This window comes from Oncorhynchus nerka, linkage group LG7, assembly GCF_034236695.1.
Source record: "Oncorhynchus nerka isolate Pitt River linkage group LG7, Oner_Uvic_2.0, whole genome shotgun sequence".
In the NCBI taxonomy this organism is placed as follows: Eukaryota; Metazoa; Chordata; class Actinopteri; order Salmoniformes; family Salmonidae; genus Oncorhynchus; species Oncorhynchus nerka.
Genome location: NC_088402.1, coordinates 10,743,927 through 10,763,873, shown reverse-complemented (window position 1 = coordinate 10,763,873; position 19,947 = coordinate 10,743,927). Strand labels below are relative to the sequence as shown.

General features: G+C 39.2%; 1 protein-coding gene across 1 annotated transcript in view; it reads left to right on the top strand.

Annotated features, from left to right (window-relative positions):
- Positions 1-830: 830 nt before the first annotated feature.
- Positions 831-19,947, top strand: part of LOC115124066 (gamma-aminobutyric acid type B receptor subunit 1-like) — a 254,510-nt gene continuing 235,393 nt past the window's right edge. Inside the window, exon 1 of the mRNA XM_065020170.1 lies at positions 831-914. Within this exon, the coding sequence (XP_064876242.1) occupies positions 839-914 (76 nt within the window). The 5' untranslated portion in view covers positions 831-838. The remainder of the gene's footprint in view (positions 915-19,947) is intronic.

Sequence of the window (19,947 nt, the reverse complement as noted above, 5' to 3'; positions counted from 1 at the left end):
TGGATCAGAGAATCACCAGCAGCAAGAGCGACATCATTGACGAATACAGAGAAATGAGTTGGCCCGAGAATTGAACCCTGTGGCACCTCCATCGAAACTTGCCAGAGGCCCGGAAAACAGGTGACTGGCACTGGGATTGGGAATGGGAATGGGACTGGCGCTGGGTTGATGCCTGCCCATACACTGGGTAAGTGGTTATCTTGGTAAACTCAGAACTAAAATCTTGGGTAATTTGTCAGATGCTCGTATTCTGTCCGTGAGAGTTTAGGTAAGTGGTGACTGGACAGTCACTACAGTAGGTTGTAGTGGTGGAGGAAATGGACTGGCACCATACTACTGATGCCATTCAAACTAATGAAATCACAAAGACAGAGACCGGGACTGTAGTTAGATGGAACACCCACCAAGGTTCTTTGTTCATTAGCGATTATATTTATGTAACATCTAGCTCTCTTTTATTATACCTCACCATCTCTCTCTCTCTCTCTCTCTCTCTCTCTCTCTCTCTCCTCACTTTCTCTATCTGTCTCCCCCCTCTGAATTTGTGGGAATGTTTGTTGCTATCTGAGTCTCTTTCGCTCTCGCTCTCTCCCTCTCGTCTCTGTCGGTCTCTCTCTCTCTCTCTCTCTCCCCGCATGGAGAATTCTCTCTCAAATCCTTTCTCTCTCTTCTCTCTCTCTTCCATATTCTCTCTCTCTTCCATTCCCCCTCCCTTCCTTTCTCTTACCCTCCACCTCTTGGTCTGTCTCTGTATTATCCATCTTCAATGTAACGCTCTCTCTCCTCCCCCCGTTCTTAATATCTCTCCACCTCCCCTCTTCTTTCTGCAGGTGGAGGGATGGCCCTGTCATTACTTAGTTTAATTGTCTTGGTGTTCCCCTTCCTCACGGCGGCCAAACACAATACAACTGCGGGTAATGATTTTTTGCTTTCATTTAAATGTGTGTGTGTGTGTGTGTGTGTGTGTGTGTGTGTGTGAGTGACTGTGTGTGTGCTTGCGTGTGTGTGTGCTTGTATGTGTGTGTGTATGCATGGTATTGTATCTCTGCAATGGTTGAAGGTACTCCCTCTGTTTTGATGGCTTAGTCTGCATGTATTGGTATTGTTCATATGTATGGACTCCTTTGTCATCAACCAGATCAGTCAGCACATTGGCACAAAAACCACTGTGACTGCTCCAGAGACCACTTCTCTGTCCCAAATGACACCCTATTCACATAGCGCACTACTTTTGTTCAGAGTCCTATGTAGGGAATAGGGTGCCATTTGGGATGTAGACTATTACCAGAGACAACCAGACAGCCAGCCACCATTTCAAGCCACTTCCAATAGTGAAGGCATGGCAGGCTAGACTAAACCCCAGGGTTAAAAACCAATCGACCACAAATGAAAGAGCAGTGCCATAACACGAATGGACATTTGCTGTGAACAGCCGCCGCTTGTTGTTATCACATGTTATAGTGGTATGACACTAAAGCTCGCAGGCAGAATATCTTGTTATACACTCTGTTATATACCCTGTTACATACCCCTTGTGTCACGCTCGTCGAAATGGGTAGACCAAGGCGCAGTGTGCGTAGAGTTCCACATATTTTAATTAATAGAAACTCACCAAACAAAGCAAACAAGCAAAAACTAAACGTGAAGCTACTGGTGTGCACACAGGCAACTAACTGTAGACATAGTCAAGATCCCACAAATCACAAATAAGGCTGCCTAAATATGATCCCCAATCAGAGAGAAAGATAAACAGCTGCTTATCAGCTGTTCACCGTCGGGGGGCAGCTCCGGTGTGGGGCGAAGTACCCACTCCGCTCGCAGATGCGAGGTCTTCCTCCATGGCGGTTCTGGTGCGGGGATTGTCGCAGGAGGAACCGGACTGTGTGTCGTCGCTGGAGGCTCTGAATTGAGAACCCCTGCTGAAGGCTCTGGACCGCAGACCGTCTCAGGAGGTTCCTGGACCGCCGACCGTCGCTGGAGGCTCTGGACCGCCGACCGTCGCTGGAGGCTCTGGACCGCCGACCGTCGCTGGAGGCTCTGGACCGCCGACCGTCGCTGGAGGCTCTGGACCGCCGACCGTCGCTGGAGGCTCTGGACCGCCGACCGTCGCTGGAGGCTCTGGACCGCCGACCGTCGCTGGAGGCTCTGGACCGCCGACCGTCGCTGGAGGCTCTGGACCGCCGACCGTCGCTGGAGGCTCTGGACCGCCGACCGTCGCTGGAGGCTCTGGACCGCCGACCGTCGCTGGAGGCTCTGGACCGCCGACCGTCGCAGGAGGTTCCTGGACCGCCGACCGTCGCTGGGGGCTCTGGACCGCCGACCGTCGCTGGGGGCTCTGTTATACACCCTGTTAGATACTGTTATACACCCTGTTAGATACCCTGTTATATACTGTTATACCCCCTGTTATATACTGTTATACCCCTGTTATACCCCCTGTTATATACTGTTATACACCCTGTTATACACCCTGTTATATACTGTTATACACCCTGTTATACCCCCTGTTATATACTGTTATACACCCTGTTATACTCCCTGTTATACACCCTGTTATATACTGTTATACCCCCTGTTATATACTGTTATACACCCTGTTATACCCCCTGTTATATACTGTTATACCCCCTGTTATATACTGTTATACACCCTGTTATACACCCTGTTATATACTGTTATACACCCTGTTATACACCCTGTTATATACTGTTATACACCCTGTTATACCCCCTGTTATATACTGTTATACCCCCTGTTATACCCCCTGTTATATACTGTTATACACCCTGTTATATACTGTTATACACCCTGTTATACACTGTTATACACCCTGTTATACACCCTGTTATACACTCTGTTATATACTGTTATACCTCCTGTTATATACTGTTATACACCCTGTTATACACTCTGTTATATACTGTTATACTCCCTGTTATACACCCTGTTATATACTGTTATACACCCTGTTATATACTGTTATACACCCTGTTATACACCCTGTTATACACCCTGTTATATACTGTTATACACCCTGTTATACCCCCTGTTATATACTGTTATACCCCCTGTTATATACTGTTATACCCCCTGTTATATACTGTTATACCCCCTGTTACATACTGTTATACACCCTGTTATATACTGTTATACCCCCTGTTATATACTGTTATACCCCCTGTTATATACTGTTATACCCCCTGTTATATACTGTTATACCCCCTGTTACACACCCTGTTATATACTGTTATACCCCTGTTATATACTGTTATACCCCTGTTATATACTGTTATACCCCTGTTATATACTGTTATTATACTGTTACACACCCTGTTATATACTGTTATACCCCTGTTATATACTGTTATACACCCTGGTATACACTCTGTTATATACTGTTATACTCCTGTTATACACCCTGTTATACCCCTGTTATACACCCTGTTATATACTGTTATACCCCGTTATATACTGTTATACACCCAGTTATACCCCTGTTATACACCCTGTTATACCCCCTGTTATATACTGTTATACCCCCTGTTATATACTGTTATACCCCTGTTACACACCCTGTTATATACTGTTACACACCCTGTTATACACCCTGTTATATACTGTTATACACCCTGTTATACACCCTGTTATACCCCCTGTTATACACCCTGTTATATACTGTTATACCCCCTGTTATATACTGTTATACCCCCTGTTATATACTGTTATACCCCCTGTTATATACTGTTATACCCCCTGCTATACACTCTTATACCCCCTGTTATATACTGTTATACACCCTGTTATACACCCTGTTATACACCCTGTTATACACCCTGTTATATACTGTTATACCCCCTGTTATACACCCTGTTATATACTGTTATACCCCCTGTTATATACTGTTATACCCTCTGTTATATACTGTTATACCCCCTGTTACACACCCTGTTATATACTGTTACACACCCTGTTATATACTGTTATACCCTGTTATATACTGTTATACCCCCTGTTATATACTGTTATACCCCCTGTTATATACTGTTATACCCCCTGTTACACACCCTGTTATATACTGTTACACACCCTGTTATACACCCTGTTATATACTGTTATACACCCTGTTATACCCCCTGTTATACACCCTGTTATATACTGTTATACCCCCTGTTATATACTGTTATACACCCTGTTATATACTGTTATACCCCGTTTTACCCTGTTATACCCCCTGTTATATACTGTTATACCCCCTGTTATATACTGTTATACCCCCTGTTATATACTGTTATACTCCCTGTTATACACCCTGTTATACCCCCTGTTATACACCCTGTTATATACTGTTATACACCCTGTTATATACTGTTATACACCCTGTTATACACCCTGTTATATACTGTTATACCCCCTGTTATATACTGTTATACCCCCTGTTATATACTGTTATTATACTGTTACACACCCTGTTATATACTGTTATACCCCCTGTTATATACTGTTATACACCCTGGTATACACTCTGTTATATACTGTTATACTCCCTGTTATACACCCTGTTATACCCCCTGTTATACACCCTGTTATATACTGTTATACCCCGTTATATACTGTTATACACCCAGTTATACCCCCTGTTATACACCCTGTTATACCCCCTGTTATATACTGTTATACCCCCTGTTATATACTGTTATACCCCCTGTTACACACCCTGTTATATACTGTTACACACCCTGTTATACACCCTGTTATATACTGTTATACACCCTGTTATACACCCTGTTATACCCCCTGTTATACACCCTGTTATATACTGTTATACCCCCTGTTATATACTGTTATACCCCCTGTTATATACTGTTATACCCCTGTTATATACTGTTATACCCCTGCTATACACTCTTATACCCCTGTTATATACTGTTATACACCCTGTTATACACCCTGTTATACACCCTGTTATATACTGTTATACCCCCTGTTATACACCCTGTTATATACTGTTATACCCCCTGTTATATACTGTTATACCCTCTGTTATATACTGTTATACCCCCTGTTACACACCCTGTTATATACTGTTACACACCCTGTTATATACTGTTATACCCCCTGTTATATACTGTTATACCCCCTGTTATATACTGTTATACCCCCTGTTATATACTGTTATACCCCCTGTTACACACCCTGTTATATACTGTTACACACCCTGTTATACACCCTGTTATATACTGTTATACACCCTGTTATACCCCCTGTTATACACCCTGTTATATACTGTTATACCCCCTGTTATATACTGTTATACACCCTGTTATATACTGTTATACCCCTGTTTTACCCTGTTATACCCCCTGTTATATACTGTTATACCCCCTGTTATATACTGTTATACCCCCTGTTATATACTGTTATACTCCCTGTTATACACCCTGTTATACCCCCTGTTATATACTGTTATACACCCTGTTATATACTGTTATACACCCTGTTATACACCCTGTTATATACTGTTATACCCCCTGTTATATACTGTTATACCCCCTGTTATATACTGTTATACCCCCTGTTATATACTGTTATACCCCCTGTTATATACTGTTATACCCCCTGTTATATACTGTTATACCCCCTGTTACACACCCTGTTATATACTGTTATACACCCTGTTATACACCCTGTTATATACTGTTATACCCCCTGTTATACACCCTGTTATATACTGTTATACCCCCTGTTATATACTGTTATACCCCTGTTATATACTGTTGTACCCCCTGTTATATACTGTTATACCCCCTGTTATACCCCCTGTTATATACTGTTATACTCCCTGTTATACACCCTGTTATATACTGTTATACACCCTGTTATATACTGTTATACTCCGTTATACCCCCTGTTATATACTGTTATACCCCCTGCTATACACTCTTATACCCCCTGTTATATACTGTTATACACCCTGTTATATACTGTTATACACCCTGTTATATACTGTTATACCCCCTGTTATACACCCTGTTATATACTGTTATACCCCCTGTTATACACCCTGTTATATACTGTTATACCCCCTGTTATATACTGTTATACCCCCTGTTACACACCCTGTTATATACTGTTACACACCCTGTTATACACCCTGTTATATACTGTTATACACCCTGTTATACCCCCTGTTATATACTGTTATACACCCTGTTATACCCCCTGTTATACACCCTGTTATATACTGTTATACCCCCTGTTATATACTGTTATACCCCCTGTTATACCCCCTGTTATATACTGTTATACACCCTGTTATACACCCTGTTATACACCCTGTTATACACCCTGTTATATACTGTTATACACCCTGTTATATACTGTTATACACCCTGTTATATACTGTTATACACCCTGTTATACACCCTGTTATACACTCTGTTATATACTGTTATACTCCCTGTTATACACCCTGTTATACACCCTGTTATATACTGTTATACCTCCTGTTATATACTGTTATACACCCTGTTATACACTCTGTTATATACTGTTATACTCCCTGTTATACACCCTGTTATATACTGTTATACTCCCTGTTATACACCCTGTTATATACTGTTATACACCTTGTTATACCCCCTGTTATATACTGTTATACACCCTGTTATACACCCTGTTATATACTGTTATACACCCTGTTATACCCCCTGTTATATACTGTTATACACCCTGTTATACCCCCTGTTATATACTGTTATACCCCCTGTTATATACTGTTATACACCCTGTTATACCCCCGGTTATATACTGTTATACCCCCTGTTATATACTGTTATACACCCTGTTATACACCCTGTTATATACTGTTATACACCCTGTTATACACCCTGTTATATACTGTTATACACCCTGTTATACCCCCTGTTATATACTGTTATACCCCCTGTTATATACTGTTATACACCCTGTTATACACCCTGTTATATACTGTTATACACCCTGTTATACACTGTTATACACCCTGTTATACACTCTGTTATATACTGTTATACTCCCTGTTATACACCCTGTTATATACTGTTATACCTCCTGTTATATACTGTTATACACCCTGTTATACACTCTGTTATATACTGTTATACTCCCTGTTATACACCCTGTTATATACTGTTATACACCCTGTTATACACCCTGTTATATACTGTTATACACCCTGTTATACCCCCTGTTATATACTGTTATACCCCCTGTTATATACTGTTATACCCCCTGTTATATACTGTTATACCCCCTGTTACATACTGTTATACACCCTGTTATATACTGTTATACCCCCTGTTATATACTGTTATACCCCTGTTATATACTGTTATAGCCTGTTATACCCTGTTACACACCCTGTTATATACTGTTATACCCCTGTTATATACTGTTATACCCCTGTTATATACTGTTATACCCCCTGTTATATACTGTTATATACTGTTATACCCCTGTTATATACTGTTATACCCCTGTTACACACCCTGTTATATACTGTTATACCCCTGTTATATACTGTTATACACCCTGGTATACACTCTGTTATATACTGTTATACTCCCTGTTATACACCCTGTTATACCCCCTGTTATATACCCTGTTATATACTGTTATACCCAGGTTATACACCCTGTTATACCCCCTGTTATATACTGTTATACCCCACTGTTATATACTGTTACACACCCCACCCTGTTATATACTGTTATACACCCTGTTATACACCCTGTTATATACTGTTATACCCCTGTTATACCCCCTGTTATACACCCTGTTATATACTGTTATACACCCTGTTATATACTGTTATACCCCTGTTATATACTGTTATACCCCTGTTATACCCCTAATTACTGTTATACCCCTGTTATATACTGTTATACCCCCTGTTATATACTGTTATACCCCTGTTATATACTGTTATACCCCCTGCTATACACTCTTATACCCCTGTTATATACTGTTATACACCCTGTTATACACCCTGTTATACACCCTGTTATACACCCTGTTATATACTGTTATACCCCCTGTTATACACCCTGTTATATACTGTTATACCCCCTGTTATATACTGTTATACCCCCTGTTACACACCCTGTTATATACTGTTACACACCCTGTTATATACTGTTATACCCCTGTTATATACTGTTATACCCCCTGTTATATACTGTTATACCCCCTGTTATATACTGTTATACCCCTGTTATATACTGTTATACCCCTGTTACACACCCTGTTATATACTGTTACACACCCTGTTATACACCCTGTTATATACTGTTATACACCCTGTTATACCCCCTGTTATACACCCTGTTATATACTGTTATACCCCCTGTTATATACTGTTATACACCCTGTTATATACTGTTATACCCTGTTTTACCCTGTTATACCCCTGTTATATACTGTTATACCCCTGTTATATACTGTTATACCCCCTGTTATATACTGTTATACTCCCTGTTATACCCCTGTTATACCCCTGTTATACACCCTGTTATATACTGTTATACACCCTGTTATATACTGTTATACACCCTGTTATATACTGTTATACCCCCTGTTATATACTGTTATACCCCTGTTATATACTGTTATACCCCCTGTTATATACTGTTATACCCCCTGTTATATACTGTTATACCCCCTGTTACACACCCTGTTATATACTGTTACACACCCTGTTATACACCCTGTTATATACTGTTATACACCCTGTTATATACTGTTATACCCCCTGTTATATACTGTTATACCCCTGTTATATACTGTTATACACCCTGTTATACCCCTGTTATACACCCTGTTATATACTGTTATACCCCTGTTATATACTGTTATACCCCCTGTTATATACTGTTATACCCCCCTGTTATACCCCCTGTTATATACTGTTATACCCCCTGTTATATACTGTTATACCCCCTGTTATATACTGTTATACTCCCTGTTATACACCCTGTTATACCCCCTGTTATACACCCTGTTATATACTGTTATACACCCTGTTATATACTGTTATACACCCTGTTATACACCCTGTTATATACTGTTATACCCCCTGTTATATACTGTTATACCCCCTGTTATATACTGTTATACCCCCTGTTATATACTGTTATACCCCCTGTTACACACCCTGTTATATACTGTTACACACCCTGTTATATACTGTTATACACCCTGTTATACACCCTGTTATATACTGTTATACCCCCTGTTATATACTGTTATACCCCCTGTTATATACTGTTATACTCCGTTATACACCCTGTTATATACTGTTATACACCCTGTTATATACTGTTATACTCCCTGTTATACCCACTGTTATATACTGTTATACCCCCTGCTATACACTCTTATACCCCCTGTTATATACTGTTATACCCCCTGTTATATACTGTTATACACCCTGTTATATACTGTTATACACCCTGTTATATACTGTTATACACCCTGTTATATACTGTTATACCCCCTGTTATACACCCTGTTATATACTGTTATACCCCCTGTTATATACTGTTATACCCCCTGTTACACACCCTGTTATATACTGTTATACCCCCTGTTATATACTGTTATACCCCCTGTTATATACTGTTATACCCCCTGTTATATACTGTTATACCCCCTGTTACACACCCTGTTATATACTGTTACACACCCTGTTATACACCCTGTTATATACTGTTATACACCCTGTTATACCCCCTGTTATACACCCTGTTATATACTGTTATACCCCCTGTTATATACTGTTATACACCCTGTTATACCCCCTGTTACACACCCTGTTATATACTGTTATACCCCCTGTTTACCCTGTTATACCCCCTGTTATATACTGTTATACCCCCTGTTATACCCCCTGTTATACCCCCTGTTATATACTGTTATACTCCCTGTTATACACCCTGTTATACCCCCTGTTATACACCCTGTTATATACTGTTATACACCCTGTTATATACTGTTATACTCCCTGTTATACCCCCTGTTATATACTGTTATACCCCTGTTACACACCCTGTTATATACTGTTACACACCCTGTTATACACCCTGTTATATACTGTTATACACCCTGTTATACCCCCTGTTATACACCCTGTTATATACTGTTATACCCCCTGTTATATACTGTTATACCCCCTGTTATATACTGTTATACTCCCTGTTATACACCCTGTTATACCCCCTGTTATACACCCTGTTATATACTGTTATACCCCCTGTTATACCCCCTGTTATACCCCCTGTTATATACTGTTATACACCCTGTTATACCCCCTGTTATATACTGTTATACCCCCTGTTACACACCCTGTTATATACTGTTACACACCCTGTTATACACCCTGTTATATACTGTTATACACCCTGTTATACCCCCTGTTATACACCCTGTTATATACTGTTATACCACCTGTTATATACTGTTATACCCCCTGTTATATACTGTTATACTCCCTGTTATACACCCTGTTATACCCCCTGTTATACACCCTGTTATATACTGTTATACCCCCTGTTATATACTGTTATACCCCCTGTTATACCACCTGTTATATACTGTTATACACCCTGTTATACACCCTGTTATATACTGTTATACACCCTGTTATATACTGTTATACACCCTGTTATACACCCTGTTATACACCCTGTTATACACTCTGTTATATACTGTTATACTCCCTGTTATACACCCTGTTATACACCCTGTTATATACTGTTATACCTCCTGTTATATACTGTTATACACCCTGTTATATACTGTTATACCCCCTGTTACACACCCTGTTATACCCCCTGTTACACACCCTGTTATATACTGTTATACACCCTGTTATACCCCCTGTTATATACTGTTATACCCCCTGTTATATACTGTTATACCCCTGTTACATACTGTTATACACCCTGTTATATACTGTTATACCCCTGTTATATACTGTTATACCCCCTGTTATATACTGTTATACCCCCTGTTATATACTGTTATACCCCCTGTTATGTTATATACTGTTATACCCCCTGTTATATACTGTTATACACCCTGTTATATACTGTTATACACCCTGTTATATACTGTTATACCCCCTGTTACACACCCTGTTATATACTGTTATACCCCCTGTTATATACTGTTATACACCCTGTTATACACTCTGTTATACTCCCTGTTATACTCCCTGTTATACTCCCTGTTATACACCCTGTTATATACTGTTATACCCCCTGTTATATACTGTTATACACCCAGTTATACCCCCTGTTATACACCCTGTTATACCCCCTGTTATATACTGTTATACCCCCTGTTATATACTGTTATACCCCCTGTTACACACCCTGTTATATACTGTTACACACCCTGTTATATACTGTTATACACCCTGTTATACCCCCTGTTATACCCCTGTTATACACCCTGTTATATACTGGTATACCCCCTGTTATATACTGGTATACCCCTGTTATATACTGTTATACCCCTGTTATACCCCCTGTTATATACTGTTATACCCCTGTTATATACTGTTATACCCCTGTTATATACTGTTATACCCCTGTTACACACCCTGTTATACCCCCTGTTACACACCCTGTTATATACTGTTACACACCCTGTTATATACTGTTATACCCCTGTTATATACTGTTATACCCCTGTTATATACTGTTATACCCCCTGTTATATACTGTTATACCCCTGTTATATACTGTTATACCCCTGTTACACACCCTGTTATATACTCTTACACACCCTGTTATACACCCTGTTATATACTGTTATACACCCTGTTATACCCCTGTTATACCCCTGTTATACACCCTGTTATATACTGTTATACACTGTTATACCCCTGTTTTACCCTGTTATACCCCCTGTTATATACTGTTATACCCCTTATATACTGTTATACCCCCTGTTATATACTGTTATACCCCTGTTATATACTGTTATACCCCTGTTATATACTGTTATACCCCTGTTATACACCCTGTTATACCCCGTTATACACCCTGTTATACACCCTGTTATACCCCTGTTATATACTGTTATACCCCTGTTATATACTGTTATACCCCCTGTTACACACCCTGTTATATACTGTTACACACCCTGTTATACACCCTGTTATATACTGTTATACACCCTGTTATACCCCCTGTTATACACCCTGTTATATACTGTTATACCCCCTGTTATATACTGTTATACACCCTGTTACACACCCTGTTATACCCCCTGTTATATACTGTTATACCCCCTGTTATACCCCCTGTTATATACTGTTATACACCCTGTTATACACCCTGTTATATACTGTTATACACCCTGTTATATACTGTTATACACCCTGTTATATACTGTTATACACCCTGTTATACACCCTGTTATACACCCTGTTATACACTCTGTTATATACTGTTATACTCCCTGTTATACACCCTGTTATACACCCTGTTATATACTGTTATACCTCCTGTTATATACTGTTATACACCCTGTTATACACTCTGTTATATACTGTTATACTCCCTGTTATACACCCTGTTATATACTGTTATACACCCTGTTATATACTGTTATACTCCCTGTTATACACCCTGTTATATACTGTTATACACCCTGTTATACCCCCTGTTATATACTGTTATACACCCTGTTATACCCCCTGTTATATACTGTTATACCCCCTGTTATATACTGTTATACCCCCTGTTATATACTGTTATACCCCCTGTTACATACTGTTATACACCCTGTTATATACTGTTATACCCCCTGTTATATACTGTTATACCCCCTGTTATATACTGTTATACCCCCTGTTATATACTGTTATACCCCCTGTTATATACTGTTATACCCCCTGTTACACACCCTGTTATATACTGTTATACCCCCTGTTATATACTGTTATACCCCCTATTACACACCCTGTTATATACTGTTATACCCCCTGTTATATACTGTTATACACCCTGTTATACACTCTGTTATACTCCCTGTTATACTCCCTGTTATACACCCTGTTATACCCCCTGTTATACACCCTGTTATATACTGTTATACCCCCTGTTATATACTGTTATACACCCAGTTATACCCCCTGTTATACACCCTGTTATACCCCCTGTTATATACTGTTATACCCCCTGTTATATACTGTTATACCCCCTGTTACACACCCTGTTATATACTGTTACACACCCTGTTATACACCCTGTTATATACTGTTATACACCCTGTTATACCCCCTGTTATACACCCTGTTATACACCCTGTTATATACTGGTATACCCCCTGTTATATACTGGTATACCCCCTGTTATATACTGTTATACCCCTGTTATATACTGTTATACCCCCTGTTATACCCCCCCCCCGTTATATACTGTTATACCCCCTGTTATATACTGTTATACCCCCTGTTATATACTGTTATACCCCCTGTTATATACTGTTATACCCCCTGCTATACACTCTTATACCCCCTGTTATATACTGTTATACACCCTGTTATATACTGTTATACACCCTGTTATACACCCTGTTATACACCCTGTTATATACTGTTATACCCCCTGTTATACACCCTGTTATATACTGTTATACACCCTGTTATATACTGTTATACACCCTGTTATATACTGTTATACCCCCTGTTATATACTGTTATACCCCCTGTTACACACCCTGTTATACCCCTGTTATATACTGTTACACACCCTGTTATATACTGTTATACCCCTGTTATATACTGTTATACCCCCTGTTATATACTGTTATACCCCTGTTACACCCCTGTTATATACTCTTACACACCCTGTTATACACCCTGTTATACACCCTGTTATACACCCTGTTATACACCCTGTTATACCCCTGTTATACCCCCTGTTATATACTGTTATACCCCTGTTATATACTGTTATACACTGTTATACCCCCTGTTTTACCCTGTTATACCCCCTGTTATATACTGTTATACCCCCTGTTATATACTGTTATACCCCTGTTATATACTGTTATACCCCTGTTATATACTGTTATACCCCCTGTTATACACCCTGTTATACCCCCGTTATACACCCTGTTATATACTGTTATACACCCTGTTATACCCCTGTTATATACTGTTATACCCCTTTATATACTGTTATACCCCCTGTTATATACTGTTATACCCCTGTTATATACTGTTATACCCCCTGTTACACACCCTGTTATATACTGTTACACACCCTGTTATACACCCTGTTATATACTGTTATACACCCTGTTATACCCCCTGTTATACACCCTGTTATATACTGTTATACCCCCTGTTATATACTGTTATACACCCTGTTACACACCCTGTTATACCCCTGTTATATACTGTTATACCCCCTGTTATACCCCCTGTTATATACTGTTATACTCCCTGTTATACACCCTGTTATACCCCCTGTTATACACCCTGTTATATACTGTTATACACCCTGTTATACACCCTGTTATACACCCTGTTATATACTGTTATACCCCCTGTTATACACCCTGTTATATACTGTTATACCCCCTGTTATATACTGTTATACCCCCTGTTACACACCCTGTTATATACTGTTACACACCCTGTTATATACTGTTATACCCCCTGTTATATACTGTTATACCCCCTGTTATATACTGTTATACCCCCTGTTACACACCCTGTTATATACTGTTACACACCCTGTTATACACCCTGTTATATACTGTTATACACCCTGTTATACACCCTGTTATATACTGTTATACCCCCTGTTATATACTGTTATACACCCTGTTATACCCCCTGTTACACACCCTGTTATATACTGTTATACCCCCTGTTTTACCCTGTTATACCCCCTGTTATATACTGTTATACCCCTGTTATATACTGTTATACCCCTGTTATACCCCCTGTTATACACCCTGTTATACCCCCTGTTATACACCCTGTTATATACTGTTATACACCCTGTTATATACTGTTATACTCCCTGTTATACCCCTGTTATATACTGTTATACCCCCTGTTACACACCCTGGTATATACTGTTACACACCCTGTTATACACCCTGTTATATACTGGTATAGACCCTGTTATACCCCTGTTATACACCCTGTTATATACTGTTATACCCCTGTTATATACTGTTATACACCCTGTTATACCCCCTGTTACACACCCTGTTATATACTGTTATACCCCCTGTTTTACCCTGTTATACCCCCTGTTATATACTGTTATACCCCTGTTATACCCCCTGTTATATACTGTTATACTCCCTGTTATACACCCTGTTATACCCCTGTTATACACCCTGTTATATACTGTTATACACCCTGTTATATACTGTTATACTCCCTGTTATACCCTGTTATACTCCCTGTTATACCCCCTGTTATATACTGTTATACCCCCTGTTATATACTGTTATACCCCTGTTATATACTGTTATACCCCCTGTTATATACTGTTATACCCCTGTTACACACCCTGTTATATACTGTTATACCCCTGTTATACACCCTGTTATATACTGTTATACCCCTGTTATATACTGTTATACACCCTGTTATACCCCCTGTTACACACCCTGTTATACTGTTATACCCCCTGTTATACCCCCAGTTATATACTGTTATACCCCTGTTATATACTGTTATACCCCCTGTTATACCCCCTGTTATATACTGTTATACTCCCTGTTATACACCCTGTTATACCCCTGTTATACACCCTGTTATATACTGTTATACACCCTGTTATATACTGTTATACTCCCTGTTATACCCCCTGTTATATACTGTTATACCCCCTGTTACACACCCTGTTATATACTGTTACACACCCTGTTATACACCCTGTTATATACTGTTATACACCCTGTTATACCCCCTGTTATACCCCCTGTTATACACCCTGTTATACCCCCTGTTATATACTGTTATACCCCCTGTTATATACTGTTATATACTGTTATACTCCCTGTTATACACCCTGTTATACCCCTGTTATACACCCTGTTATATACTGTTATACCCCCTGTTATATACTGTTATACCCCCTGTTATACCCCCTGTTATATACTGTTATACACCCTGTTATACACCCTGTTATACACCCTGTTATATACTGTTATACACCCTGTTATATACTGTTATACACCCTGTTATATACTGTTATACACCCTGTTATACACCCTGTTATACACTCTGTTATATACTGTTATACACCCTGTTATACACCCTGTTATACACCCTGTTATACACCGTTATACCTCCTGTTATATACTGTTATACACCCTGTTATACACCCTGTTATATACTGTTATACACCCTGTTATATACTGTTATACACCCTGTTATATACTGTTATACTCCCTGTTATACACCCTGTTATACACCCTGTTATATACTGTTATACACCCTGTTATACCCCCTGTTATATACTGTTATACACCCTGTTATATACTGTTATACACCCTGTTATATACTGTTATACACCCTGTTATACCCCCTGTTATATACTGTTATACCCCCTGTTATATACTGTTATACCCCCTGTTATATACTGTTATACCCCCTGTTATATACTGTTATACCCCCTGTTATATACTGTTATACCCCCTGTTATATACTGTTATACCCCCTGTTACACACCCTGTTATATACTGTTATACCCCCTGTTATATACTGTTATACACCCTGTTATACACTCTGTTATATACTGTTATACTCCCTGTTATACACCCTGTTATACACCCTGTTATATACTGTTATACACCCAGTTATACCCCCTGTTATACACCCTGTTATACCCCTGTTATATACTGTTATACCCCCTGTTATATACTGTTATACCCCTGTTACACACCCTGTTATATACTGTTATACCCCCTGTTACACACCCTGTTATATACTGTTACACACCTGTTATACACCCTGTTATATACTGTTATACCCCTGTTATACCCCCTGTTATACCCCCTGTTATACCCCTGTTATATACTGTTATACCCCTGTTATATACTGTTATACCCCTGTTATACCCCTGTTATATACTGTTATACCCCTGTTATATACTGTTATACCCCTGTTATATACTGTTATACCCCCTGTTATATACTGTTATACCCCTGCTATACACTCTTATACCCCCTGTTATATACTGTTATACCCCCTGTTATATACTGTTATACCCCCTGTTACACACCCTGTTATATACTGTTACACACCCTGTTATACACCCTGTTATATACTGTTATACCCCCTGTTATACCCCTGTTATACACCCTGTTATATACTGGTATACCCCCTGTTATATACTGTTATACCCCCTGTTATATACTGTTATACCCCTGTTATATACTGTTATACCCCCTGTTACACACCCTGTTATATACTGTTACACACCCTGTTATATACTGTTATACCCCTGTTATATACTGTTATACCCCCTGTTATATACTGTTATACCCCCTGTTATATACTGTTATACCCCCTGTTATATACTGTTATACCCCCTGTTATATACTGTTATACCCCCTGTTACACACCCTGTTATATACTCTTACACACCCTGTTATACACCCTGTTATATACTGTTATACACCTTGTTATACCCCCTGTTTTACCCTGTTATACCCCCTGTTATATACTGTTATACCCCTGTTATATACTGTTATACCCCTGTTATATACTGTTATACCCCCTGTTATACACCCTGTTATATACTGTTATACACCCTGTTATACCCCCTGTTATATACTGTTATACCCCCTGTTATATACTGTTATACCCCCTGTTATATACTGTTATACCCCCTGTTATATACTGTTACACCCCTGTTACACACCCTGTTATATACTGTTACACACCCTGTTATACACCCTGTTATATACTGTTATACACCCTGTTATACACCCTGTTATATACTGTTATACCCCCTGTTATATACTGTTATATACTGTTATACCCCCTGTTATATACTGTTATACACCCTGTTACACACCCTGTTATACCCCTGTTATATACTGTTATACCCCTGTTATATACTGTTATACCCCTGTTATACCCCTGTTATATACTGTTATACTCCCTGTTATACCCCTGTTATACACCCTGTTATACACCCTGTTATATACTGTTATACTCCCTGTTATACCCCCTGTTATATACTGTTATACCCCCTGCTATACACTCTTATACCCCCTGTTATATACTGTTATACACCCTGTTATACACACTGTTATACCCCCTGTTATACACCCTGTTATATACTGTTATACCCCCTGTTATATACTGTTATACCCCCTGTTACACACCCTGTTATATACTGTTACACCCCCTGTTATATACTGTTATACCCCCTGTTATATACTGTTATACCCCCTGTTATATACTGTTATACCCCCTGTTACACACCCTGTTATATACTGTTACACACCCTGTTATACACCCTGTTATATACTGTTATACACCCTGTTATACACCCTGTTATATACTGTTATACCCCCTGTTATACCCCCTGTTATACACCCTGTTATATACTGTTATACACCCTGTTATATACTGTTATACCCCTGTTATATACTGTTATACCCCTGTTATACCCCCTGTTATATACTGTTATACCCCTGTTATATACTGTTATACCCCTGTTATATACTTTTATACCCCCTGTTATATACTGTTATACCCTGTTATATACTGTTATACTCCCTGTTATACACCCTGTTATACCCCTGTTATACACCCTGTTATATACTGTTATACACCCTGTTATATACTGTTATACTCCCTGTTATACCCCCTGTTATATACTGTTATACCCCCTGTTACACACCCTGTTATATACTGTTACACACCCTGTTATACACCCTGTTATATACTGTTATACACCCTGTTATACACCCTGTTATACCCCCTGTTATACACCCTGTTATATACTGTTATACCCCCTGTTATATACTGTTATACACCCTGTTATACCCCCTGTTACACACCCTGTTATATACTGTTATACCCCTGTTTTACCCTGTTATACCCCTGTTTTACCCTGTTATACCCCTGTTATATACTGTTATACCCCCTGTTATACCCCCTGTTATATACTGTTATACTCCCTGTTATACACCCTGTTATACCCCCTGTTATACACCCTGTTATATACTGTTATACACCCTGTTATATACTGTTATACTCCCTGTTATATACTGTTATACTCCCTGTTATACTCCCTGTTATACTCCCTGTTATACCCCCTGTTATACTCCCTGTTATACCCCTGTTATACTCCCTGTTATACCCCCTGTTATATACTGTTATACCCCCTGTTATATACTGTTATACCCCTGTTATATACTGTTATACCCCTGTTATATACTGTTATACCCCCTGTTATATACTGTTATACCCCTGTTATATACTGTTATACCCCCTGTTATATACTGTTACACACCCTGTTATACACCCTGTTATATACTGTTATACACCCTGTTATACCCCCTGTTATATACTGTTATACACCCTGTTTTACCCTGTTATACCCCTGTTATATACTGTTATACCCCCTGTTATACCCCCTGTTATATACTGTTATACCCCCTGTTATACCCCCTGTTATATACTGTTATACTCCCTGTTATACCCCCTGTTATACCCCCTGTTATACACCCTGTTTTACCCTGTTATACCCCCTGTTATATACTGTTATACCCCCTGTTATATACTGTTATACCCCTGTTATACCCCTGTTATATACTGTTATACTCCCTGTTATACACCCTGTTATACACCCTGTTATACCCCTGTTATACACCCTGTTATATACTGTTATAGACCCTGTTATATACTGT